Raw genomic sequence first — 22,924 nt, forward strand, 5'->3', positions numbered from 1 at the left:
AGTTGTGAGGTTGTAATTAGTATTTGTACTAGGAATGAAGAGTAGCTGCTATTAATTGTGTAATTGTACCCTTTGACAGAGAGTTTTGGGGTATATGCAGCAGAGTATCTCCAGTTGCATCGCCTACATTTTGGAACATAAGTTCACGTTGTCAAATTACACAAATAATAATTATGCAATTGTGTACATTAATGCCAACAAACCTCTGCCATTTAACAACTGTTCTACTGTGCTTCTAGCACAACATACCCTGGCATACCGCTTGTACCGTAGTAATGCCCGGCACAAATGTTTAACCATCTGGCAGACTGAAAGTTAACTAAATATACGCTGCCCTGCCATAGGTAGCTCTGCCTTATTATCAGCACAATTCTCCAGTTTTTAGTTCTTCAAAATATCTATACGTGTATTCACAATTCTTCATTCACATTTTGGAAAAGCATTCTGGCTGCTTTTGGTTGGCTACAAAGTAAGACTATGTTCAATTCCATTGGTTGTTGTTGTTTTTTATACATAATTATATTTTACAGTGTGGATTGGCCGTGGCTCAATCATTTGATGCTATTGGTGACGGTGGACTGTTCCGCGTAGTTGGCCAACCATTCGCCCACTTGCTGCTTGTTCAGTGACAGCCACTTGATGTTGGCCTTGACCGTTTCCAGTGCCTGTTGGCGTGCTGCGGTGCCAGCTCCTGCTTCGGGATACTTCTCAAAGAAGTGCTGCATCTCCTCGACCTTCGTTTGTGTGTAGAAGCGCGATGTGATCGTGGGAATCAGACGACCCAGTGTACGCTCGTTGATGCCAAAGCGCTCGACCAGCTGCTCCCAGTGCTCGCGCACATAATCCCAGACAAGGCTCTGGCCCACAGGATTGACCGACACATAGCCCAGCAGCGTGAAGTAGTCCTGGCGACGCACGTTGCTCTCATCCGCAGCCAGATTGATGTAGCGCTGCAACAGCCATGGCACCTTGACGGCAGCCAAGGCGTTCATAAGCCGCACCTTCTCCTGTGCATCGGCCTCGGCCAGATACAGCTGCCAGACCTGGTCCCAGGCGGCTTCCGTGTTGACCTGCTGCAGACCGTAGTAGTAGACGACGTCCCGAATGTCAGGACTGGGACGTGTTTCAGGTGCGACCAACCACTGATTGAACAGCGTGACAGCCTGCTGCAGCGAGGCCACGTGTCCCACGGCGCAGGCGGAGCTCAGAACCTTGATGCGCAGGCGGCTGCAAAATGCACAAAAGTTAATCTCTAATTGTAGCAGGGGGTCTTGTCCGTGTTGTCTTACTTCTCCAAATGATTGGTGCCAACGGTGAACGTAACCTTCTCCACAATGGGCGTGAGCAGCTTGCGGGCGTAGGTGGTAAAGTTGCTGTACAAATCGGTGTAGTAAACGCGATTGCGCAGCGAGGCCAGCGACGAGGTGCCAACACTCCAGGGCACATAGTCCTGTTCGCTCTCCAAATACGTGCTCAGATCGAGGGCCACGGCATAGTTCAACTGTCCAGCAGCGGCCAGGGTGTTGGCATCGTTCAGCAAATGTGCACGATCAGCGGTGCTGAAGTCCTCCCGCGATGCCTTGAGCGCTGCGGTCAGTGCAGCCCACTGCTCGGCCGCATAGTTGACGCGATAGTAGCCAACCTGATCCTTGTTGAACTTGATCCAGCTGGCATCGCCAGTCAGCGTGATGCTGGCCTCATTGTCGTTGTGATTGAAGATCAGCGACTGCACCTCGCTGTTGATGCTGCTCGTGTAGGTGATGGGAATGGACCAGCGGTAACTGCAAAGAACAAAACGTTGAGTCAATGAGGCAAAGCTGAGAGAGTTATTCCGAAACTTACTTGAAAGAAGAGGCCTCAGCGCTGGCCTCGTAATCGTCCGCATTGGCCAGGAATCGTTTCTGCGTGAGCTTGTAGCTGTTGCCATTCTTCTCCACCTCGACAACTGGCAAACCCATTTGCTCTGTCCACGTTTGCATGATTTGTCTGTGAGTTTGGAAACCAATTAGTGGGTGCAAAAGCATCAGCAGCTATCGGACACTCACTTGACATCAAATTCGAGTCCCTCCTCCTCCTCAATGGCTGTGAGATAATCCTCCGTGGTGGCAGTGGAGTAAATGTTATTCTTCAGATAGCGAGTTGTGCCATTCTTGAACTTGGCCTCGCCCACAAGGTTCTCCAGCATGCGCACCAAAGCGGCGCCCTTCGAGTAGGTAATTGTATCGAAATATTCGGTAATCTCAGCGGGACTTTCAATTGATTTAACAATGGGATGGGAGGCCAAAGTGGCGTCGATGATCAGCACTGGATGGAGCTCCTCGATGACAAACTGATTGTCCATATCCCAGTCCGCATGCATGTGCTTCGTGCCCTTGTACTCAATGAACGAGGCAAAGCCCTCATTCAGCCAGAGATCACTCCACCAGTTCATGGTGACGAGATTGCCGAACCACTGATGCGCCAGTTCATGCGCCACAACAACAGCCACACGCTGCTTGTTCACGCTCGAGCTGGTGGCCTCATCGTACAGCAGTGCCGTTTCGCGGAAGGTCACCAGACCCCAGTTCTCCATGGCGCCGGACACAAAATCAGGAATGGCAACCAAATCCAGCTTGGGCAGCGGGTAGGAGATGTTGAAGTAGTTAATGTAATAGTCGAGCACGCCCACACCGATGTCCAAAGCATATTGGGTCTTCTCCACTTGTGCTGCTGGCGCGAAAGTGCGCACTTCAATGGAAGGATTGACTGACGATGTTGTCGTCTTGTGGGCAAAGTCTGAGACGACAAAGGCAGCCAGATATGTGCTCATGGGCACAGTCTCCTGGAACGTCACTTCAGTCAGATCTCCATCAATGTACTCCGCGGCCACGGGCATGTTCGACAGCACATGATACTCATCGCCGCTGGGACGGGCAATGGTTATGGTGAACTGTGCCTTCAGGGCAGGCTCATCGAAGCAGGGGAAGGCCCAGCGGGCATACGTAGGCTCGAATTTGGTGCTGGCAATCCATCTGTAAGGCAACAAGGAAGGAATTACTACATGGCAAAAGACTCATTTTATGTTAATTAAATTGGTTGCATGCAAGGGGCAGGGGGTATGTCGGTTGTTAGTAGCTTTGCTACCTGTTGCGATTCTTCAGCTTGTCCCAGTAGGAGCTCTGATAGAGGCCTGTAATGCGATCCGTCAGCGAACCGTTAAAGTTCAGGCGCAGCGTATAGTTGCCCACATCCAGCGGCTTCTCGAACTCGGTGACCCAGTACTCAAATTCGGGATAGGAGAACGTCAGTGTTGGCGTTACGCTCTTCAGCGGCGCACCCGACTCGTCCAAGTGCTGCACATCGACGGTGCTCACATTCAGCTGCTTCACGTGTACGGGTATGAAGGCTATCGGCTCGAGTACCTCCAGGCTGATGCTTATATTGCCTGTGTAGTTCTTCTGGTTGAGATCTGGACGCAGTTGCAGCTTGTATTTGCTCGGCTTCATTTCCTTTGGCAGCCGGTAGCCGAGTTTCTGCAACACCTTGCTGGCTGCTCTAATGGCGGGCGCGACGGTGGACATGGCTCGTGATTTGGTATTGGAAGGCACTTGAGTGGTGGTGGGTGCACGATTATCTAGCGATAATATGCAATTTAATTTATAAAAATTCGTTTTAGTTTATTTTAGCATTAGTGTGACCGCGGAGCAATCGTTGAAATACGGTATTTGTCATGCCAGACTTGCGGAAATATACCGAATATACTGACTGAACTTAACCCACTTCGAACCCCTTTATTTATACAGCTGAAGATGTGTGCTCTATTTTCGTTAAATATTGCTACAATTATGTTGTCTAAACTGACTTCAAATAATATCTAATAAATTGATATTATTTCTGTATTTAACTCTGTTTCATCTGCTTTTTGCTTCCCACTGGAATAGCTGTTCTTTGGCTGTAATAGTTGTTGTTAACCCATTATATCCCATACAAAATATATCCGTCATTCTAGTAAAAACTTCTCGCGACTCGTATATCAAGACTTTATGTTGAACCAACCTGAAAAAACACTCAGAATCGGTTTGGTGGACAACAACTGATCACGATCCACATAGACAGTGCGTATGGTCCCATTCAGTGCCGCCTGCGTGCTGTTTGCCGCCTGCTGTCGCTGGTGCTCATCGGCTATATTCTTGCCCACATAGACGAGTGCGCCCAGCAGGAAGCCGCACAGCACCAGCAGGAACACACAGAAGGCGACCAGAGTGAGGATGGTGTTCCCTGGTGCCTTGTGCGGCCGATTGGTGTCCTTGATGCGGTGATTGTCGTCTGTGGAGAGGCTGCTGCGTGGGCGCACGTTTTTTGTTGCATACATGCCAACGGTTGACTGTTTGTTCTGGTGATTAAATTTAAGCTTTCAACTCTAAGACTCGTTCACACTGAATGACGAATGACGCGACGACGAGCTACGAAAAGCGAAAAGCTGTGGATGTTACTTTTGAACTTGGTTTTATTTTATGTTAAGCCCGCACTATCGCAAATTGTCACTGTCAGAAGCTGTCACTGGCATTGCTCTGCTTTAAATCACATTTTTAACTGTATTTTTATCTCCCAGCACTCCGATCCCATTGTGTCATCGACAGGGAGGTAATTCGAGAGCGCAATAAACAGCAGAAACCGAATTACATGCCTCGCCGTTACCATCATCACTTTTTTTTATGATCTCTGAGCTACTTATAAACAAACTCGGGTTTATTTTCATAGCTTTTTATGGTGCGGTACAGGGGGGGATAGAGAGAGAGAGAGAGAGAGAGAGAGTCCATCAGTTACAACTTATTCCTCTCCGCATTGGAGCTTGTCTCGCTGCAGATCAATCAGATGGCAGGCTGGCCGCCACTTCTGCCCCCTCGCATGGTCACGTAATGAAGTTGGTCATTTCAAGAAAATTGTTACTTCAAATAGTTGGAGCAACACGATTCCACAGCTCAGAGTTGGAGCTGGTTAACCGCAAAGTCGCATTACAAAAATCCCCCTCCAGGTTTGTTGCAATGATCCGTCGAGTCCACCACAGGCCACTTTCTATAGGGGCGTTGGTGTTGCGATTGATTGACGGATGCATGCCAAAGGTTATTGGCATCATCTCTATGGCAGTCTCTATACTCCGATTTGTGGCATGGGAAGCAGTTGCAGATGAATTGAATTGGCCATAAACCCATGCAGCTCCACTGACAATTATGTCGGGATGCAACCGAGAGAAACATTTACTCGTAGGTGTGCTCGTTATTTATGCAGAGTATTCGTTTCAGATTGCACCAAATTGTGTGCGAAATGAGGAATTCAAGACTGTAGAATATGCTAATTTGTAGCAGCTGCCAGGCAATTGTCTCTTGCCCTGCCATGATGATGATGGTGACGATGATGCAATGCAGCGACTCTGCCGCTGACTCAATTAAGGCGCACACAAAGCCAAAGCCGAAGCCACCGCCGCCGCCGCAGCAATTTCATGAGACTCTACCTTATGAGCATCAAAAGACAATGGCAGCTGCGGAGTATTACCAGTACTCGTATCTCTGGCTGCATAATCTGACACGCCTCATCGCATCAACCAGAATGCATAGGCATCTTGTATGTGTGTTCATCATGATGATCGCTCGCCCACCAACGCGTGCAGTTGTCAAACAAAAAAGTTTCGCTTCTAATGACTAAGTCAACCAGTTGAATGCACTTCGAGCAGCATTCTAGGTTTATGGTTTGGTGTTTATAAATTTGAAAAATGTTTATATGAAACACGCGTGCCTGCGTCTTTTTTAAGGTCATAACTTTCACGAAACAAAACAAAAACGGCACCTACACATCTGATGGCAGCACAAATGCAAATCGTTTGGCATTTACGTGACAAGTGCAACCCAGATAAAAAATTAACCAAAAAAAAAGCAACCCGCAACTCCCGCAAATGGGAGATGGGGAGTGACACATGACAAAGGTCGGGTCTACGTGCTTGAAATGTCTGATATTTAAACAAAAATCAAACAAAAGCGACAATAAATATCACAAAGAGAGATAGTGGGCAAAGACAACAAAATGATTGCCACAGTTTGTATGGTTTGAAATGCAAAATATCGCAATTTTATCAATCAAGGATGTTGCATAAGCTACATCCATCAATTTTGAATGGGCTATTACTAAAGAAATATCAGAAAATGAATTAGGAAAGCTTTCTGGAACTCCTAAAAGTTGAATGAACATTTGAATAATTTCGCACTTCAAAAGGTGTTAAATATCCATTGATTCCGCTTATTAGCACTTAAATCCCATTCAAGCAAACTTTTCTAACCATTCTTCGGTGGTTCTTTTCCCACATTAAACACAAACTAGAAATTTCGCCCAAAACAAAAAAGAAATCAGTGTCAATGAAAATGAAAAAGCAAAAAATATTAAAAATATTTGACCAGTGTGCCGCGCGTTCGGAAGAACAAAACAAAAACCAGAAATGAGAAAGAGACAGAGACAGAGCAGACGAAGAGAAATACTACGACAAGTCGCTGGCAGTCAATGATGTCGACCCATTTCGTTTTGCCTTTTGGAAGAAAGTAATTTCTCAGGCGGCCATCGGGCAGAGACAGAGCCAAAGACTCTTCAGCCATTGAGGCGGACGGAACATCTTGGCTCCAAGAGTGTATTGGCCGATTTAAGGCCAAGAACTTGTGCGGCAAGTGAACTATGTGTATGCACGAGGCTGGGGACTGACTCCAAGCCAGTTTGCAACAGAGGAGGAATAGGAGGACGTGTAGTGGAGGTGCCGTGGTGATGGGACGCATGCGCTGTTGCAACCTGTTTTCCCATGCCCATGCGGTGTTCTGCCGCTGCTGCTGCTGCCCGTTGTTATTTATCGGCGGCTCTTGTTTATCGTGTTCATTGTTGAAAGTCAAAGTTGGCATAGAATTCCATTGGAGTTCCGTGGCCGCATTTCAATGGACGATACAAAATACTCGTATTACGGGCGCGAATATTAAAATTAGTTGCCGCCTCAATGCGCCCAATTAGAACGCAAAGCGCAAACACACGGAGAGCCACATAACGGAACAGTTCAATGACAATGATAGCGGTCCGTTGTAGCTTCCAACGGTATATGTTATAATCCCCTCCAAATACGCGTATTATTTTCACATTTTGCACTATGTCGCCTGCTTTATTGGCACCTGCTCTTTCGGCAGCTGCGCTTCATTTACAGTTACAACGGCAGTTACAGCTTCTGTGACAGTGACAGCGCGAGATCTCAGTGCGGTCGGAGTTAATTGTTAATTTAATGTCCAGCTATTCATTTGGCTCTACTGCCTGCAGCCATATCGTACTCGTACTCGTGATTCAAATCGGCAAAGAGCAGCGCGCGCGCGCACGACGAGAGATGAGATCGGGAATAACAGACGCGACGCGCATTCACAACCGTCGCGCTCAGCTTGAAACTTCCAACAGTGACCAAAGCTGTGGCCGGGCACGCGGCGAAAGCTCGCACTGCGTGAAAGCTTGCCGTAACAGCTGAGACCGGCTTGAAACAAAAGCTGCAAAGCAACAACCCAACTCCAAGAGCATGCACTAGGGGTATTCACTACTCACTTTTGATTTCCTGCCGCATCTGTGTAGCTGCTTCTATAGCTGCCCGTGAGACTCTCCAGATTGCAGTCAAAGCTGGCGGACAGCGTGTACGCCTTGTTCATGCTGAGCACCTCCTTCAGCTTAATCATGAGCAGCTCCCGCGTGTCATCCAGGTAGTACTCCTCAATGGCAATGCGCATGCGAGCCATCATATTGAGTATGCTGATGCTGTGCACATTCAGATCCTTGGCATGCAACACAATCAGATTGGTCACCGCATTCAGCTGGAACTGAATGGAGACGGTGCCCTCGCAGCCGCCAGTCTGCAGATCGGGATGAATGTAGATTTTGTACTTGATGGGCCGCAGCTCGGTGGGCAGACGCCATTGAATCTGGGGAGCGGGGGTGTTGTAAAGATTATTCAATATCCAGCAACGATAATAAGCATTTTTCATAAAGGAAACGAATGACTGATAAGGCCAGACGATACGGATTGATTGGTCAGATCGTAAAATAAATGGGCTTGATCGGTCATTATACGATTTTGAGTGCATTTGTGAGCTCGTTTACTTGTGAAATGATTTGTTTATTGACGCCATCGAAAAGAAAACTAAACTAAGATAAACCTAAGAATTCGCTTGAGTTCAATAGTTGGTCGGCAGAGGCAGTCCTTAAATGGTTCTGTATGTAGTCCTCGAGCACATTCAATTTCCGCTGCGCCTCGTCCAGCTGCAGCCACAAATTGTCGCGGTGCACCAGCACCACCACAAGAGCCACAATCAGACAGGTGGACAGCAGGCCAAAGAATATGGCCACACGCTCCGCTGTGATCCAGTCTAAGACACACACAAGAATTGATGATTTCTGACCATTAGGTGACATCTACTGCCAATGCATACCCTTTATATTCTGCCACCAGTTGCCCATTTCTGATCTTGACAACTCAATTAAACTGCCTCAACTGAACCAACACTCGAGATTCTGACTGCGCCCAAAGACCGTGTTTCAATGTGATAAAACAAAAACAAGGCACAATCATTTAGCCCCAGCGATAAGCACTTGAAATGACCAATTGACCAGTTCGGACACATGATAAAACGTGAATTGGTGGCAATGCCGACTTTATGGAGGGCACAATTTGTACTTTCCCAATTGGGTTTGGGCTTGGGTTTTGTTGCTTTACTTACCGCTTCGGGATCGGGAAGTCCTGTGGGCAGTGTGGGGTAAATAGGATCAACTCCAGGTGCAGGGGTTGTGCCGCCTCCAGGAGTGGTTCCGCCACTTCCAGGAGTGGTTCCACCTCCAGGACTTGTCTGTCCCCCAGGAGTGGTACCCGAACCGCTGCCAGGCGTTGTCGCACCGCCACTGGGTGTAGTGCCTCCAGGATTGGGCGTAGTGCCACCAGGAATGGCTGTTGTAGTAGTCGTCGAGGTGGAAGTGGTGTCCGCTGTAAGCGCATCAATCTTGTTCAGCGCATCCTGCAGATCATTCTCCAGATCGGTGTTCTGCACGGCCAGCACAATGGTGGAAATGCAAAAGGCTGTGGTAGCCAGACCCAGAAAGATGGCCACAAACTTGACAGTCAGCCCTGAAAGGGTTTTTGGGTTGTATAATCTCCGCACCAACTATCAAACTTTGGACTACTCACAGGCAACCATTTTTGTGGTCGTTTATCCTTGCACTTTTGCGGAGAACTTTCGAATTATGCTTCCACTGCGCTGTGCGCCAAATTGGAAACTAAATGCAAACTTCGAATCTGACCAAACAAGTTGGACTTGATAAACTTGTCCAGATTGCTGGACGATACGATATCTAGACATGCCACAGCCATATAGCTCCAACGATGGCCAGATAAATAGTCTTTAGGTTTAGGTTTATGCCTGGGCCATAAGACGGACGGACATTTATGTTTTTATTTTCGCAGCGGTTGTACATCGGAGTTTATGGCCGGACAGTCACAGAACCAGGATGATTGCTCACTAGATTGCCTGCATGACCATCAGCATTTGCTTGGTCACATTTCTTGGATAAACAAATAAAGGAAATTCTTGGTTTTATTTATGGTTTGATTTTGGAACTTTATTTTATTGAACTTGAGCGGAAATTTTGTTACGTTTCTTATGCAATTTTTCGCCAGCTAATTGCCTGCCAATTGGCTCTAAAACATGAACTTGGACATACGTATGATTATTTATTGTACTCTAAAGACCGCGTTTACAATGGGTTTTTACTTGGTCAAGGGAACGGAGGTGCCATCCAGCCAGTCGCTGATGTCATTGGTGTTCTGCTTCAGCCATTCGATGTTGTACTTGATGGTCTCCACCGCCTCCAGGCGCGAGTTTGCCCCGGCACCAGACTCGGGATATTTGGCAAAGAATTGCTGCACTTCCTCCAGCTTCACCTGGCTGGCAAAGTTCTTTGTAATCTGCGCAATCAATCGCCCAAAGTTGCGATTAGTCAGCCCAAAGCGAGCGCTCAGCTGTGGCCACTGCTCCCGGTAGTAATCCCAGACGACGGGCTCGCCCACGGGATTCCCTGCAATGTTCTGCACGAGCGTGAAATAATCCTGGGAGCGCACAATGCTCTCGTCTCCGGCCAGTTCCAGGAAGCTAAACAGCAGCTGTGCATCCTGCACACCCGCCAAACCGTACATCAGCTTCAGCTTCTCGCTGGCATCCGTCTCCGCCAGGAAGAGCTCGAAGAGCTTCTGCCAGTTGGACTCGCTGGTCGACTGCTGCATGCCGTAGTAGTAGACAATCTCGCGCAGATCGGGCGCTGGCCGGTTGGCAGCTGTAGGGTTCTGCAGCCAGGTGTTGAAACGGAGAGCAGCCTGGTTCAGGCAGTCGGGCAGGCCGAGGGAACAGGCGGCAGAGAGCAGGGACACGCGAAGGCGACTGAGGGAAGAGAAATTAGTCATCAGAGAGGAATTTTTGGCCTAGGAAAAGGTTGAGGGACAATGCCTACTTATTCAAATGATTGTTGGCATCCACAGTCCAGCCCACTTCCTGGTAGACGCTCTCAACTAGAGTCCTCGCATAGGTCAAGTAGGACACGTAGCCCTCGTTGAACATCAGACTGCGTTGCAGCGCCTTGAGCTTCTGCGCTGCCACATACCAGGGCACAAAGTCACGCTCCTGCCCCAGATAGGCGGTCATCTCCAGTGGCACCTTGTAGGACAGTTGACTGGCATCGGCCAGGGCAAAGGCATCGTTCAACAGATGCGCACGATCGGCGACATCCAAGCGGGATGGATCGGCGATCAATTGCTGGATGAGTGCAGTCCACAGACTCTCCTCATAGTTGACCCGATAGTAACCCAATTGATGGACATTCAACTTAATCCACTGCACCGTGGATTTACTGACCAGATCTATGTCCGCTGCAGGTTGGTCATAGGGAAAGACCAAGCTACCGGTCTCTCTATCCGCCCAAGAGTCCAGGGTGTAGGTGATGGGCACGCTCCATTTGTACTGGAATTCGCTGTCCTGCGGCGCCTCCTCATAGCTGGCTTGGTTTGAGAGGAAGCGCTGCTGAGTGATGCGGAAACCAGCTTCTGCACGGGACACATTGAGCACCGGGTAGCCCATCTGCTCCGTCCAAGTGCGCATCAGCAGCTTCACATCGTAGGCAGTGACCAGAGCGGCCACCTCGCTGAGGAAGTCATCCGTGACGGTGTTTTGGTACTGATACTTGACCAAATAATTGGTCACAGCCTGCTCAAAGGTATCAGCGCCCACGAGCGTCTCCAGCATGCGGATAACCGATCCTCCCTTCTCATAGCTGATTGTATCGAAAATGGCAGAAATCTCCGCGGGTGTCTCCACCTGTTGGACAATAGGGTGCGAGGAGAGTTTGCCATCATAGACCATGACTGGATGCAGTGCAATTATTTGGAATTGCTCCAGCTAAAGGGAAGACTAGAGATGTAGATAAGTCTCGAAAAGCTTTCCCATGAATCACCTACCATTCCCCAATCGGGATACACAGCATTCACTCCCTTATACTGCATGTAGCGTGCGAAGCCCTCATTCAGCCAAATGTCATTCCACCATTGCATGGTCACCAGATTACCGAACCATTGATGGGCAATCTCGTGGGCCAAGACGGCAGCAATCGACTGCTTGTTGAGCGTCGAACTGTAGTTCTCGTCGTAAAGCAGTGCAGTCTCGCGGTATGTGACCAGACCCCAGTGCTCCATGGCATTGGAAGAGAAATCCGGAATGGCAGCCATATCAAGCTTGGTCAGTGGATACGGCACTTTGTAGTACTGAATGTAATACTCGGTGACGGCAGCTCCAAACTCCAAGGCGAATGCCACCTTGCTCAGCTGATGGGGCGTGGCAAAAGCCTCCATGCTAAAGTCCTCGCCAATGCCATTGGCTTGGACAGTCGTGGACTCGGAGGCAAAATCGGAAACAATAATGCACACGAGGTAGGTGCTCATGGATACGGTGGTTTCGAACACCGCCTCCGTGTACTCGCCCAAGTAGGTGGAGTCCTGATGGAAGGGTTTTAATAGCTGGAGAGTATTTAACTTAAGGCTGGACCTACCGTTTGCTTCATGTTGGAAACTGCATGATATGAACCCGTGGGATGTACCACAGTGATGGCAAAGGTGGCCTTCATTGCTGGCTCATCGAAGCAGGGGAAGGCCTGACGGGCATAAACTGGCTCGAATTGTGTGGAGGAAATGTTACTGGAAAAATAAAAATTCTTCAAATAAAATTACATTCAAAAAATAAAAAGCATAAGCGGAAAACAGTGGCGCCAATGGTAAACATTTCCATCGCCAGAGGTCTCTGTCTAAAGCTCTCTGCTTGAGATGCAGATGTCCCTTGTAGATGTCTTACAGCTTCTGTCATGTAGCGAATGTCTTGTAACTGCTGTCGTGCAGTGTCTGCTGCGTGCAAAACTCAAAACGTGACTTACCGTTGATCACCCGCCTCCGACTTGTAGGTGCTGCTATACAAACCCACCAGCTTATCGGTCATCTTGCCATTGAAGAGCACACCCAAAGTGATGCTGGAACCGACTGTCAGTTCAGTGTTTAACGTGATAATCAGCAGCTGTCGCTCCAGTTCCAGTTCCCATTCCACAGCGTCTTGGTTCAAAACATAAACATTTGTCACATCCAGCAGGTAAGCGTGCAAAACTATTTGATTGGTGGCCTCCAACACACTAATGGTGATTCGTTCCTGCCCCGTAAAGGTGCCTGTGTCGAGGTCCGGATGCCAGTAGAGTTCGTAGTGCACAGGCCGCAGTGCCGTGGGCAGGCGATAATTAAGCTAGAGATAAAAATGTAGTTGAAAATTGTGTGAAATATCTCTGATGACTCACCTCATCGTCGCGTCTGTGCCTTTGGTTGATCTGCTCCCCATCTACCTCCTTGTATATGTCAATCTTTTCCTGCACATCCCTCAGATTTGCCTCCAACTTTGCGTTTTGCACGGCCACCACCACAGTGGCTGTGGCAAAAGCCGCCACCGCCCAGGCCAGTGCCACTTGCAGCAAATTATGCGTCCAGAACATCCTCGCAATGCCAACAATCGTTAGCGACTGAAACTACCAGCCAAGAATACCGGCCCCGGCCCCGGTCCGAGCCAACGCCAACGCCAACTTCAGCGATTAGCTGTTATAAAAACTAATGCCGATTGTGGTTTGCCCTCAAAGTTTATGTTCAGTACAGGCAGCGATAATTGGCAAAATAAGTTCGATTATGGCCACCACATGACGGGGCACGTCAGTGGATCTGCATTCGTACTTTTGCCATTAAATCAAATCGTATCCCCACACAAAACCCCACCTTATCGTGGCAAATGGATAATTGCGCTCATTTATGGAGCTGTAATGTTGAGCTTATCTTTATTCCCATTGGTCGTTCTTTATGGCCAAAAACTTAATAAACATAAGGAAAAAAACCCAAGGGAATGGCCAGCTACAGTTGCTGCTCGTCCAGCCAGGCGTCGACGCTCTCGAGATTCTCGGCCAGCCACACAATATTGTTCTTCACCGTTTCGAGGGCACGTACACGTGCCGCAGTGCCAGCTCCTGCCTCGGGATACTTCTCAAAGAAGTACTCCATCTCCTCGAGCTTCGTTTGGGTGTTGAAGCGAGCCGTGATCGAGGGTATCAGATTGCCCAAATAACGTTCATTCAGTCCGAAGCGGTCGACCAGCTTCTGCCAGTTCTCGCGCACATATTCCCAGACCAGCGGCTCACCCACGGGATTCGAGGCAATGTAAGTCAGGCACGTGAAGTAATCCTGACCGCGCACGTAATCCTCATTCCAGGCGAGGTCAATGTAGCGCTGGAGTATCCACGGCTCCTGCACAGCGGACAGGCCGTACATCAGCTTGGACTTCTCGCTGGCATCCGCCTCGTCGACGAACAGCTGCCAGACCTGCTCCCAGATCTGCTGATCGCCCACGGACAACATGCCGTAGTAGTAGATGGTTTCGCGGACATCCGGCTTGGGTCGCTCATTGGGCTGGGCCAGCCAACTGTTGAACTGTGCGCCCACCTCGCTGAGGCAGGACTCGAGGCCCAACGAACAGGCGGCACTCAGGGCAGTGACACGCAGGCGACTGAAAAGAAAGGAGGAATGTAAATGGAGGCACCAGAGAGGGATCGTCCCTTGCCACTCACTTGTCCAAGTGATCCTCGCCCACTGTCCACGTGAGTGCCGTGTAGATGGGCTCGATCAGCGCCGTGGCATACTTCTTGTACTTCACGTAGCTGGACGTGTAGTAGAGCGTGCGCTTCAGCGATGTCAGCTTTGAGGCAGCCACACTCCAGGGCACATAGTCCTGCTCCTTGTCCAGATACTTGGTCATGTCAAAGGCAATCTCGTACGGCAGCTGCGTGGAGTCAGCCAGCGCAAAGGCATCGTTGAGCAGGGAGGCGCGGTCGCCCGAGCTGAAGGTGCCCGGCGTGGCCACCAGCTGCGTGGCCAGCGATTCCCACAACGCCGCAGCATAGTTGACCCGATAGTAGCCCACTTGCTCCGCGTTCAATTTGATCCACTGCACAGCAGCGGGCAGAGTTATGATGACTGCAAACGGAATAGAAGATCGTTAAATGGAGCACTGTCTGCCGCGCATACAGATGCCTCGACTTACCTTCGCTTTGGTCATGGTAAAACCAAACCCGCTGCACACTGGACTCCGCGCTGGTGGTGTATGTGATGGGTATTGTCCAGCGGTAGCTGTGGGTAATGTATGTGCGAAATAATTCAATCAGATACCAGTTGGAAGTTCATTATGCTGGCACTCACTTGTATTCCGAACTCTCGTGCTCTGCGTCATAGTCGTTGGGATTGGACAAGAAGCGCTTTTGCGTCAATTTGTATTCAGTGTCGGATAGCTGCTCCACCGTGACAACTGGCAGACCCATCTGGAAAGTGAGTTTCATGCAAATATTTAGAAATATTTTTGCCTTGGGCAGCGCCTTGAGCTCTTCACCTGCACTGTCCATGTCAGCATAATGGCCGTCACATTGTGGTCCAGTCCCAGCTTATCAATTTCCGTAAAGAAATTGGAAGTCTCCGCCGTCGTGTATTTGTATTCATTCAAGTAATTGGTCACCGCTTCCCGGAAGAGGGCCTCGCCCAGAAAATCCTCCACCATGCGCACCAGCGAGGAACCCTTCGAGTAGGTGATGGTGTCAAAGATTTCCGTAATCTGATCTGGATTCTCCACGGTCTGGATGATGGGATGGGAGCCCAAGGTGCCGTCTAAGGTTAACACGCCATGCAAAGTGCTCACAATGAATTGATCGCGCTGTGGAAAGGTAAAGGTAAAACATTAGCTGGACTGGAACTCCCCCAGTTGTTCCCCTGCCAACTTGCCATTTTCCACTCGGGAAAGACAGAGTCCACGCCCAGGTACTCGATAAAGCTGGCAAAGCCCTCGTTTAGCCACAAATCGTTCCACCAATTCATGGTTACTGGAAAGAGTCGAAAGCTGATGAGCTTGTGGTTGGGGTCAAAGTTTGAACTTTACTCACCCAAATTGCCGAACCACATGTGAGCAAACTCGTGAGCAATGACCGAGGCAATGCGCTGCTTGTTCGCGGCCGAACTTGTCTCTGCATCGTAGAGCAGACTGGTCTCGCGGTAGGTGACCAAACCCCAGTGCTCCATGGCGCCGGAGACAAAGTCGGGTATGGCTGCCATGTCCAGCTTGGGCAGCGGATACTCAATTTGGAAGTAATCGATGTAGTACTCAATCACACCCTTGCCCACCTCCACGGCGAAGTCCACTTTGCCAATCTGCTCGGGCGTGGCATAGACGCCCATGGTGAAGGTCTCGCCAATGCCCCTGGTGTCCACCTCCACAAACTTTGCCGTAAAGTCAGAGACAATGAAGCAGGCCAGATACGTGCTCATGGGCACACTCTTGGCGAAGGTGACCTCCGTGTAGGCGCCCTGATTGGCCTGCGACTCGATGTTCATGTTGGACAGCGCATGGTAATCCCCATCCACGGGATGCACGAGGGTTATCTGGAAGGTGGCCTTCAGCGCTGGCTCATCGAAGCAGGGAAAGGCCTGGCGGGCATAGGTGGGCTCGAATTTGGAGGTGGCAATCCACTTGCGACTCTCATCCGCCTTCACATACGACGAACTGTACAGGCCCACAATCTTGTTGGCCATGGAGCCACCGAAGCCCAAATGGAGCTCCACCTCAGTGCCCGCTGTCAGCTGCTCGGCCAGCTGCAGCACCAGAAACTCTCGCACCGCATCGAAGCTGATCTCGGAGACCTCCACGCTGGAAGAGTCCGGCTTCAGCACGGACACGCCGGAAATGTTGAGGTTGAGCGAGTGCAGCACAATCGTATCGGTGGCCTCGTGCACGTTCAGTTTAATCGTTTCCTGGCCATCAAACACGCCCGTCTCCACGTTTGGAAAGAGGTACAAATCGTAGTGTGTGGGCTCCAGGTGGCTGGGCAGACGATAGTCAATCTTTTGCTCAGGAGCTGCCGTGGTGGCAGGAGCTGCCGTGGTGCCTGGCGCTGCTGAGGGTTCTGGTTCTGCTGTGGTGCCTGGCGCTGCTGTAGGGCTCGCAGGCGGCGCTACCGTGCTCGTGCTCGTCGTTTGCAGACCCGCCTCCAGCATATCAAGTTTCTCCTGTGCCTCGCGCAAATCATTCGTCAAACTGGACTTTTGCACGGCCAGCACAATGGTGGAAACGGTAAACGCGGTCAGGGCAAGGCTCAGCCCAATGGCCACCAATTTGGCGGTGACAATCATGCTCGATCTTTCTAAAGCTAATCCAACACGGGCCGCATCCAATGCGCTACTAAGCCTTGTCCCATGGGGCTGGGAGCGAGGTAAACTGGCAGGCAGGCGAGCCTCAAGTGGCTCCACTATATCTTAATTGGACATGTGTGATGTGTGATACCGCGTGTGTTGCTGATTGCTAATCTAATCGCGGGCACGGCTCATCGACTGGGTATTAGTCGGCTGAGGATCGTTAACAAATTTATGGGCCTGTCATGGCGCTGGGCATCGCTTTGATTAAAGTTAGAAATGCCAAAAAAGATCGGTTGCGTTTTTCCTGCTTCCAGTCGAATTTCCAATCTGGGCTACTGAGCCGAGCCGAGCCGAGACGAGCCGAGACCAGAAAGTCCCAGTGCTCAGCTCCGAAAGTTTCCAACAAATGCCCGTCCATGTGTGAAGACCAATTGAGCAATTTTGAAGCCTACCTACCTACGCGGTGCTGTTTCTCCCTGTATTATCCGGCGCTTAGGCCTAAAAAACCCTTTTCCGGTGCCGCAAACGATTTTCGACCTAATTAGAGACGCGCAAACGGTATTTTCATTGTGTTAAAACCCAATCAAGCAAATTTCCGCAACACATTTTGTTGCAAAACGTAAACGCCTGGCCCAAGTACCTCATGGAACTATATTTATAATGACTTTGCCTGTGCACAGTTCCCTGCTAAGTACATCGCAATCGACGCTCAAAGTTGTTGTCTCCTTTAACATAATTATCGCAATTATCTTTAGAGTGCCGCGAATATGACAAGTGAATTGATAGGTTTCGATTGATTTTTATTACATTATAATTCCATTCATTATTCATTGCTTTTGCTGGTACATGCCTCAAAGTACATTTCTTATCTCACAGAATTATCTTATTTTTCCTCTTATCTCGCTTCACTTCTTATCTTTGGCATTAAGCGCCATTTGGCCTAATCCGTGCGTATTAACTTTTGCGCGTAAATACCAAACCAAACCAAACCAAACCAAACACAGCCACAGTCCTTTTCTGTACTGTCCCTTTCCCTGGGGTATTCTTCTGCCCAAAACAGCTTACCACAAAGCGCAATTAATTTCCCAAATTATATGTATATGCTCGAGAGCAGCAGCAGCAGCAGCAGCAGCACTAAAAACTATTTGTCATATGTTTTGTTATATAATTGGCTTGGCCAGGATCAACAACGTGCGATCAAATATCCCCGAAACAAAACCCAAACAAACCCGATCTAACGAATCATCAGGGCAGCGCGCAACGAGCAGCGCGCATCGGGGCATTGATATTGTCCAGTGGGTAACGGGAATTACCGAACGGACTGAATGAGTTCGGGCACATTTCATTCATGAGCGCACGTCAGGGCGCCACATGACGTCTACCTGCTTAAGCGTGGGAAAGTTGAGAGAGCGTCGCAAAGAGAGCGAGAGAGCAAAGATCCAAAGCGCAGCAGGTAGCTAGCTGTCCGGATGAGAGCTGTTGGGCTGCTCCGCAATTTGGGACCACCAGTGGGTTATTTGTGTGCGCGCCGGCCGCTGGGACTTTTTGTCTCTCCACAAAATCCCAACCCAAGACAAATTTCCGGTTTTTCGGCCAGGCCCGAATTTCCCACGGGTACGGCCCAGGATTGTCATTGGCTCCTGGTATAAATGCGAACAGCCATGAACCTCAACCATTCAGTCAATCCAGAGACACAACGGAGACAACACACAAAATCACACACAGAACACAGAATCTACACAAAAAATGTTCTTCATACTGAATTTATTCCTGGCCATTGCCGGCTCCTCGGCGGGTGTCATTGAGCCCATGAACATGAACTACTACCAGTACACACAGTTCCAGGCGCCGCTCTCGTGGGAGGCCATCACCGGTGCGGGACTGAAGCAGGCGCTCTCCAGCTGCCAGGATAGCTTCAAGTGGCAGCGTTGGAACTGCCCCAGCACGGACTTTGTCAAGCGGCACACGGCACCGGCTACGGAAACGCCGGAGCGAGAGGATGTCTATGTGGCAGCCATCTCCATGGCCTCCATCGTGCACAAGCTGACCAAAGATTGCGCCAATGGAATCATCGCTGGCTGCGGCTGCACGGGAAACGCTCTCAATGTGCCCTGTGCCCATGAGCCAGCTAAGTCCGTGGAGCTGTATGAGAAGCGCTTTGGTGCCGGCTCGGATGCCGCTGCACACAATCAGCGGGTGATTGGCTCGCTACTGCAGCAGTCCCTGGTGCAGGAGTGCCGCTGCAAGCAACCCGGACCGCAGGGCAAGTGCCTCGAGGAGGAGTGCGTCAAGGTGCTGAAACCATTCGAAGCGGTGGCCCAGGATCTGCTGCAGATGTACGACGATGCCATTCAGCTGGACAGCACTGCCAGCAATCTGAAGATCATGTGGCAGAACATTCCCCTCGACTCGCTCGTCTTCATGCAGGACTCGCCGAACTACTGCGAGCCCGAGGCCAGCGGCCGCTGGACAGGCACACGAGGCCGCCAGTGCTCTAGGGATGGCAGCGGATCCGTGGAGGAGCGCCTCTCCTGCCAGCAGCTCTGCCGCGTCTGCGGCTACCGCGTGCGCACCCAGCACGTGCGCAGCGAGCGTCGCTGCAACTGCAAACTGGTCTGGGGATTCCGTCTCCAGTGCGAAGTTTGTGTCCAGCTGGAACGTCAGTACACCTGCTACTAGAGCCAAGCAGCAGACTGTGGACTGGGGCGCTGGTCAAGCCTCACGAAAAACTTAGATTTAAATTAATTTATTTGTTTGCAACGTTTATTTATTTCCACCTAAAATACCAACAATAAAAATACATAATTTACGATTTAAACATACTTGAAACTGTGCAACTGCATTTACCACTTCTTTGACAAAACTTTTTACAGTCAGTCGGAATGATTTATTTAGTCAGATAGGAGCATTTGTAATGGTTTCTGATTTGCTGCACGTGAAAGTCATTTCAGCTGATTGCCAAAGTGCCTGTACACGAAGAAGATTTAAATTTGAAAACTATTTGTGCCTTTCTAAAAACTAAAGAAAGAAGCACTTGCGACGCCATAAATTAGAATATTTCATGGACTCCGAAAGAAATAGAATCACCCACTGGGTTTCGATTACGATTTACTAGCTCAAAGCTTGTTGACAAAAACAAGCATGCTTGAGCGCTGGCAGAGCTTTCATCTGAGCTAAGCAGCAAATTTGCGCGTGCATAGAAAAAGTTTTCAGTCAGCGCAGTCGTGCAGCGCAGCGCAGCTTAAAAACTTCGTGTACTTTCGGCACATGTACAGCGAACCGACGCAGCTGCACAAAAACAACTGCGCATGTGGCCCATTCACAATTGCACTGCTGCCGCAGCGGCAGAGCAGCAAGAAATGTTTTTGACTTCGTGTCTGTTGTGTGTGCATGCAAACGCACTAAAATATTTGACTACCACACGAAGCTTTTACGCTGTGCTTACGCCGACTGCGCTGCCCGGAATTGTTTTCTTGCACTGCTTTAAACCCCCACGCACCAATCAATCAACGCAAAAAACACGCAATCAACCCCGATGTCTATATGTTTATTCCAATGGACTTAGAACCTATAACTGAAACTTAATGCATTTTGAGTTGGTTGTACTAACTGAGCAGCTGTGCTTTTTTAGCTAATCCAAGCGGCTGGCTTGCCCTCCACCCGATATCCATTGTAGGCGGCCGCTGCTGAGGAGGCGGCAGCTGCCAGCTCGGATCTTCGGCTCGGCTCGCCGGCCCAGTACGATGGAACCTCGTAGCTCTGCACCATCTTGTTGCCGTTCTTGATGGCCGAGATAATGAGCAGGAAAATGGCCAGCTTGCCCACCAAAATTGACTTGACCAGCAACAGCTTAAGCTTCGTCACCAGAAACGGCACAATGGCGGACTGAATGAGGAACGGCAGTATGAAGAGGGGCAGCACTTTGGTAATCATATCGTACTTCTTGCCGCGACCTAGAAGGTGTCAATTGGGTTTTAAGTGGGTTGAGCTTTGGCTCCCAGACTAGCAGCGGACTCACCCTCTTCGCTGTCATCCGTGTTCATCCAACGAGCTGCCATAATCTCCTTGAGATTCTCGCCATCCAGCTTCACGTGTATAATGTCGTTGCTCATGTCCAGGCTGACATTGAGGCCGGGTCCCACAAAGTACCGTTTGATGGTCTCATTCTCATTCGCCGACTGCAGCTCTGGCTGCTCTGTCCCCGTCCCCGTCCCCGTCTCTGTCTCTCTTTCTCTCTCTGTTGCCGCCTCTGCTGAGCCCGTGTCCTCGCGCCTCTTGTTGCGATCCTTGCGCTTGCGTTTGCGTCGCTTCTTGCCCGCCGCCGTCTCATTGTCATCATAGATGGGCGTTCCAGTTTGTGCCTCCAGCAAGGCCTCCGCATTGGCCTCCTGGCGCAGCTCCTGTGCGAGAACATCTGCAGCCTCCAGTTGCTCCTGTTGGCCCTCGGCCCCAGCCTCATTGTTGGGCAACTGCGAAGCACTCACGCGATCCCTCAGTCGCTTCTTGTACTCACTGGTCGTCTTGTTGCCCAGATAGGTGCTCTTGTAGTTCTTGTAGATGCCCATGAAGATGTGCGAGTTCTTCCGCAGTGACTGCTGCTTATCCTCTGGCTCGTAGCTGCTGGCCAGCCCACGAGCCGCTTCCGTGCCAGGCCCCGCCTCGCTGCTGGTCTCCTGCGCCCAGCTCAGAGCGGTGCAGAGTACACTCAACAAAAGGAATCTCACTAGGCTGCTCATCTCGGCTGCTGCTGCTGTGTTGATTTTGCTGCTCCGCTCGATGTGTGCACGCTGCACTGGACAGCCACAAAATGTGGCACGAACAGCGGTGGCCAAGCGTTTTATCAACTAAGAAGAAAGCAGAAAGAGCAGCGGCTGGAGCAGCGGACGGAGCCTGGTGGCTGCCAGACGAGTGTGCATTCTGTTTGCTGGAATTGGCATTGGAATTGAGCACAGCCAAGCCAAGAAACGGCAGCAACAACAAGCAGCCAGCCAGCCGGGGACACAGCTGCCAACAGGTTGCCTGCCCCCAACCACCGATAGAACACGATTCTTGTGCTGGATTTTGCACAACAGAATCCTCTTCAATTAAATTGCCAGTCCATGTCCACGTCGATGTCGATGTCTTAGTCTGTGTCTTGAACCGCTGCGAGTGTTAGTTCGAAAGAGGAAAATATCTAGAGTAGGCCTGGCCCGCAATTTCTCACTGATCTCGCTCATTGATTTCTTTTAGCTGTAATTGCCGCTGCTGGCCCCACCGCCAACACCAGAGCATCGCCAGCATTAGCCATAAATAATACCGAATCTTTAAGTAGCCTGCTAACGGTTCATGACTTGGTTCTGGACACAGGGACAGCGGAGGAGACACTGCCAGAGACAGAGACAGAGACGCCTTCAATTAACTCTGACGGCAATTGCATGAGAAAGTTGTTGACAAAACTGGCGCACAGAGAGCTGATCTTCTGGCGACTGAAAATCCAGAGTAGAAAGTAAATTCTATCGCTGGTCGCCTTGAAAAATCCGCAACACATATTAGGCAGCTTCATTTACTTTCGCACAATTAGCAGCCAATTAGCAAATACAATAAAAGAAACAAAGTTACAAATTTATTTATGTTCCTATAAACACAACGTTTTCAGCCCAATCTTATCCGTAAAAAGTGCAGATAATCAACAATAAATATTGGATCCATCGGGGAACTACTGGGAGCTACAAACTTAAACACAGAGAATGATTCATCGGCGTTAAAGGAAGTTCCACGATAGTTCTATCTATGATATAATATGACCCAAAGATGCAACAAGTTCTAAGCAGAATTGTAATCACTTCCACTGCATTCCTGGCTAATTTTTCACTCTCTTCTAAAGTGAAAACTTATTTCCTTTATCTCTGCACTGCCATTATTTATTGCCTATCAGATAAAGAACCTTCTGCTGTGCAGCGTAAACCTGAAAGCCAGAAATGAACTCGTACTATTATCATTTTTGGCTAGGCCGTGAATGAAAGTGAATCGTCAGGTTGAGTTGCCGGACACTCATCAATGGACGACCGTTACTATGCCGTGGAGTAAAGCATTTTCCGTTGTCTCTTTCTTTAGGCACAGGCGTAG

The 22,924-nt window shown here is 49.7% G+C and overlaps 6 protein-coding genes across 9 annotated transcripts; 1 reads left to right on the forward strand and 5 right to left on the reverse strand.

Moving 5' to 3' along the window:
- Positions 1-378: 378 nt before the first annotated feature.
- Positions 379-9,317, reverse strand: LOC117589561 (glutamyl aminopeptidase). Of its 4 annotated transcripts, none has more exons than XM_034281599.1 (7): positions 9,218-9,317; positions 8,757-9,157; positions 7,591-7,961; positions 2,046-3,011; positions 1,843-1,986; positions 1,290-1,781; positions 379-1,227 (listed from the first exon to the last, which is right to left on the reverse strand). In XM_034281599.1, exons 1-7 carry the CDS (start codon positions 9,225-9,227, stop codon positions 552-554), a joined length of 3,060 nt encoding a protein of 1,019 aa, XP_034137490.1. In that variant the 5' UTR covers positions 9,228-9,317; the 3' UTR covers positions 379-551. The 4 variants fall into 4 exon arrangements, with proteins under 4 accessions (XP_034137490.1, XP_034137487.1, XP_034137488.1 ...); XM_034281596.1 differs by lacking the exons at positions 7,591-7,961; positions 8,757-9,157; positions 9,218-9,317 and adding exons at positions 3,124-3,613; positions 4,036-4,442; positions 7,335-7,448; XM_034281597.1 differs by lacking the exons at positions 7,591-7,961; positions 8,757-9,157; positions 9,218-9,317 and adding exons at positions 3,124-3,613; positions 4,036-4,442; positions 7,329-7,445.
- On the reverse strand, positions 8,135-8,554 carry LOC117589562. Its single transcript, XM_034281601.1, has 2 exons — positions 8,469-8,554; positions 8,135-8,405 (listed from the first exon to the last, which is right to left on the reverse strand). Exons 1-2 carry the CDS (start codon positions 8,494-8,496, stop codon positions 8,185-8,187), a joined length of 249 nt encoding a protein of 82 aa, XP_034137492.1. The 5' UTR covers positions 8,497-8,554; the 3' UTR covers positions 8,135-8,184.
- A 430-nt stretch (positions 9,318-9,747) lies between the features above and the next one.
- LOC117589590 (glutamyl aminopeptidase) lies at positions 9,748-13,129 on the reverse strand. The gene is made up of 6 exons (XM_034281656.1): positions 12,907-13,129; positions 12,499-12,854; positions 12,121-12,265; positions 11,534-12,067; positions 10,534-11,474; positions 9,748-10,463 (listed from the first exon to the last, which is right to left on the reverse strand). The coding sequence occupies exons 1-6, from the start codon at positions 13,096-13,098 to the stop codon at positions 9,797-9,799; spliced, it is 2,835 nt and encodes a 944-aa protein (XP_034137547.1). The 5' UTR covers positions 13,099-13,129; the 3' UTR covers positions 9,748-9,796.
- Positions 13,130-13,402: 273 nt separating this feature from the next.
- On the reverse strand, positions 13,403-16,873 carry LOC117589589 (glutamyl aminopeptidase). Its single transcript, XM_034281655.1, has 7 exons — positions 15,574-16,873; positions 15,416-15,513; positions 15,030-15,347; positions 14,843-14,961; positions 14,688-14,773; positions 14,215-14,620; positions 13,403-14,153 (listed from the first exon to the last, which is right to left on the reverse strand). The coding sequence occupies exons 1-7, from the start codon at positions 16,814-16,816 to the stop codon at positions 13,505-13,507; spliced, it is 2,919 nt and encodes a 972-aa protein (XP_034137546.1). The 5' UTR covers positions 16,817-16,873; the 3' UTR covers positions 13,403-13,504.
- Positions 16,874-18,381: 1,508 nt separating this feature from the next.
- LOC117589610 (wnt inhibitor of Dorsal protein) lies at positions 18,382-19,600 on the forward strand. The gene has a single exon (XM_034281686.1). It carries the CDS (start codon positions 18,566-18,568, stop codon positions 19,496-19,498), a length of 933 nt encoding a protein of 310 aa, XP_034137577.1. The 5' UTR covers positions 18,382-18,565; the 3' UTR covers positions 19,499-19,600.
- Positions 19,601-20,415: 815 nt separating this feature from the next.
- LOC117589671 lies at positions 20,416-21,555 on the reverse strand. Its single transcript, XM_034281814.1, has 2 exons — positions 20,838-21,555; positions 20,416-20,772 (listed from the first exon to the last, which is right to left on the reverse strand). Exons 1-2 carry the CDS (start codon positions 21,553-21,555, stop codon positions 20,447-20,449), a joined length of 1,044 nt encoding a protein of 347 aa, XP_034137705.1. The 3' UTR covers positions 20,416-20,446.
- Between the last annotated feature and the right edge of the window lie 1,369 nt (positions 21,556-22,924).

This window comes from Drosophila guanche, unplaced genomic scaffold (genome assembly GCF_900245975.1).
Source record: "Drosophila guanche unplaced genomic scaffold, DGUA_6, whole genome shotgun sequence".
Taxonomy (NCBI): Eukaryota; Metazoa; Arthropoda; class Insecta; order Diptera; family Drosophilidae; genus Drosophila; species Drosophila guanche.

Excerpts from the sequence above, each read along its gene's own strand:
- LOC117589561 (XM_034281596.1), bottom strand. The coding sequence starts at position 4,351 with ATGTATGCAACAAAAAACGTGCGCCCACGCAGCAGCCTCTCCACAGAC. Across the intron at positions 3,614-4,035 it reads GATTCTGAGTGTTTTTTCAG|ATAATCGTGCACCCACCACC; the intron begins GTTGGTTCAACA and ends TATTATCGCTAG. Across the intron at positions 1,228-1,289 it reads GGCACCAATCATTTGGAGAA|CCGCCTGCGCATCAAGGTTC; the intron begins GTAAGACAACAC and ends TGCATTTTGCAG.
- LOC117589562 (XM_034281601.1), bottom strand. The coding sequence starts at position 8,496 with ATGGGCAACTGGTGGCAGAATATAAAGG. Across the intron at positions 8,406-8,468 it reads CTGGTGGCAGAATATAAAGG|ACTGGATCACAGCGGAGCGT; the intron begins GTATGCATTGGC and ends TGTGTGTCTTAG.
- LOC117589590 (XM_034281656.1), bottom strand. The coding sequence starts at position 13,098 with ATGTTCTGGACGCATAATTTGCTGCAAGTGGCACTGGCCTGGGCGGTG. Across the intron at positions 11,475-11,533 it reads TGTATCCCGATTGGGGAATG|CTGGAGCAATTCCAAATAAT; the intron begins GTAGGTGATTCA and ends TCTTCCCTTTAG. Across the intron at positions 10,464-10,533 it reads GCCAACAATCATTTGAATAA|TCGCCTTCGCGTGTCCCTGC; the intron begins GTAGGCATTGTC and ends CTCTTCCCTCAG.
- LOC117589589 (XM_034281655.1), bottom strand. The coding sequence starts at position 16,816 with ATGATTGTCACCGCCAAATTGGTGGCCATTGGGCTGAGCCTTGCCCTG. Across the intron at positions 15,514-15,573 it reads CATGTGGTTCGGCAATTTGG|TAACCATGAATTGGTGGAAC; the intron begins GTGAGTAAAGTT and ends GACTCTTTCCAG. Across the intron at positions 14,962-15,029 it reads TGCTGACATGGACAGTGCAG|ATGGGTCTGCCAGTTGTCAC; the intron begins GTGAAGAGCTCA and ends CTCACTTTCCAG.
- LOC117589610 (XM_034281686.1), top strand. The coding sequence starts at position 18,566 with ATGTTCTTCATACTGAATTTATTCCTGGCCATTGCCGGCTCCTCGGCG.
- LOC117589671 (XM_034281814.1), bottom strand. The coding sequence starts at position 21,555 with ATGAGCAGCCTAGTGAGATTCCTTTTGTTGAGTGTACTCTGCACCGCT. Across the intron at positions 20,773-20,837 it reads CACGGATGACAGCGAAGAGG|GTCGCGGCAAGAAGTACGAT; the intron begins GTGAGTCCGCTG and ends GACACCTTCTAG.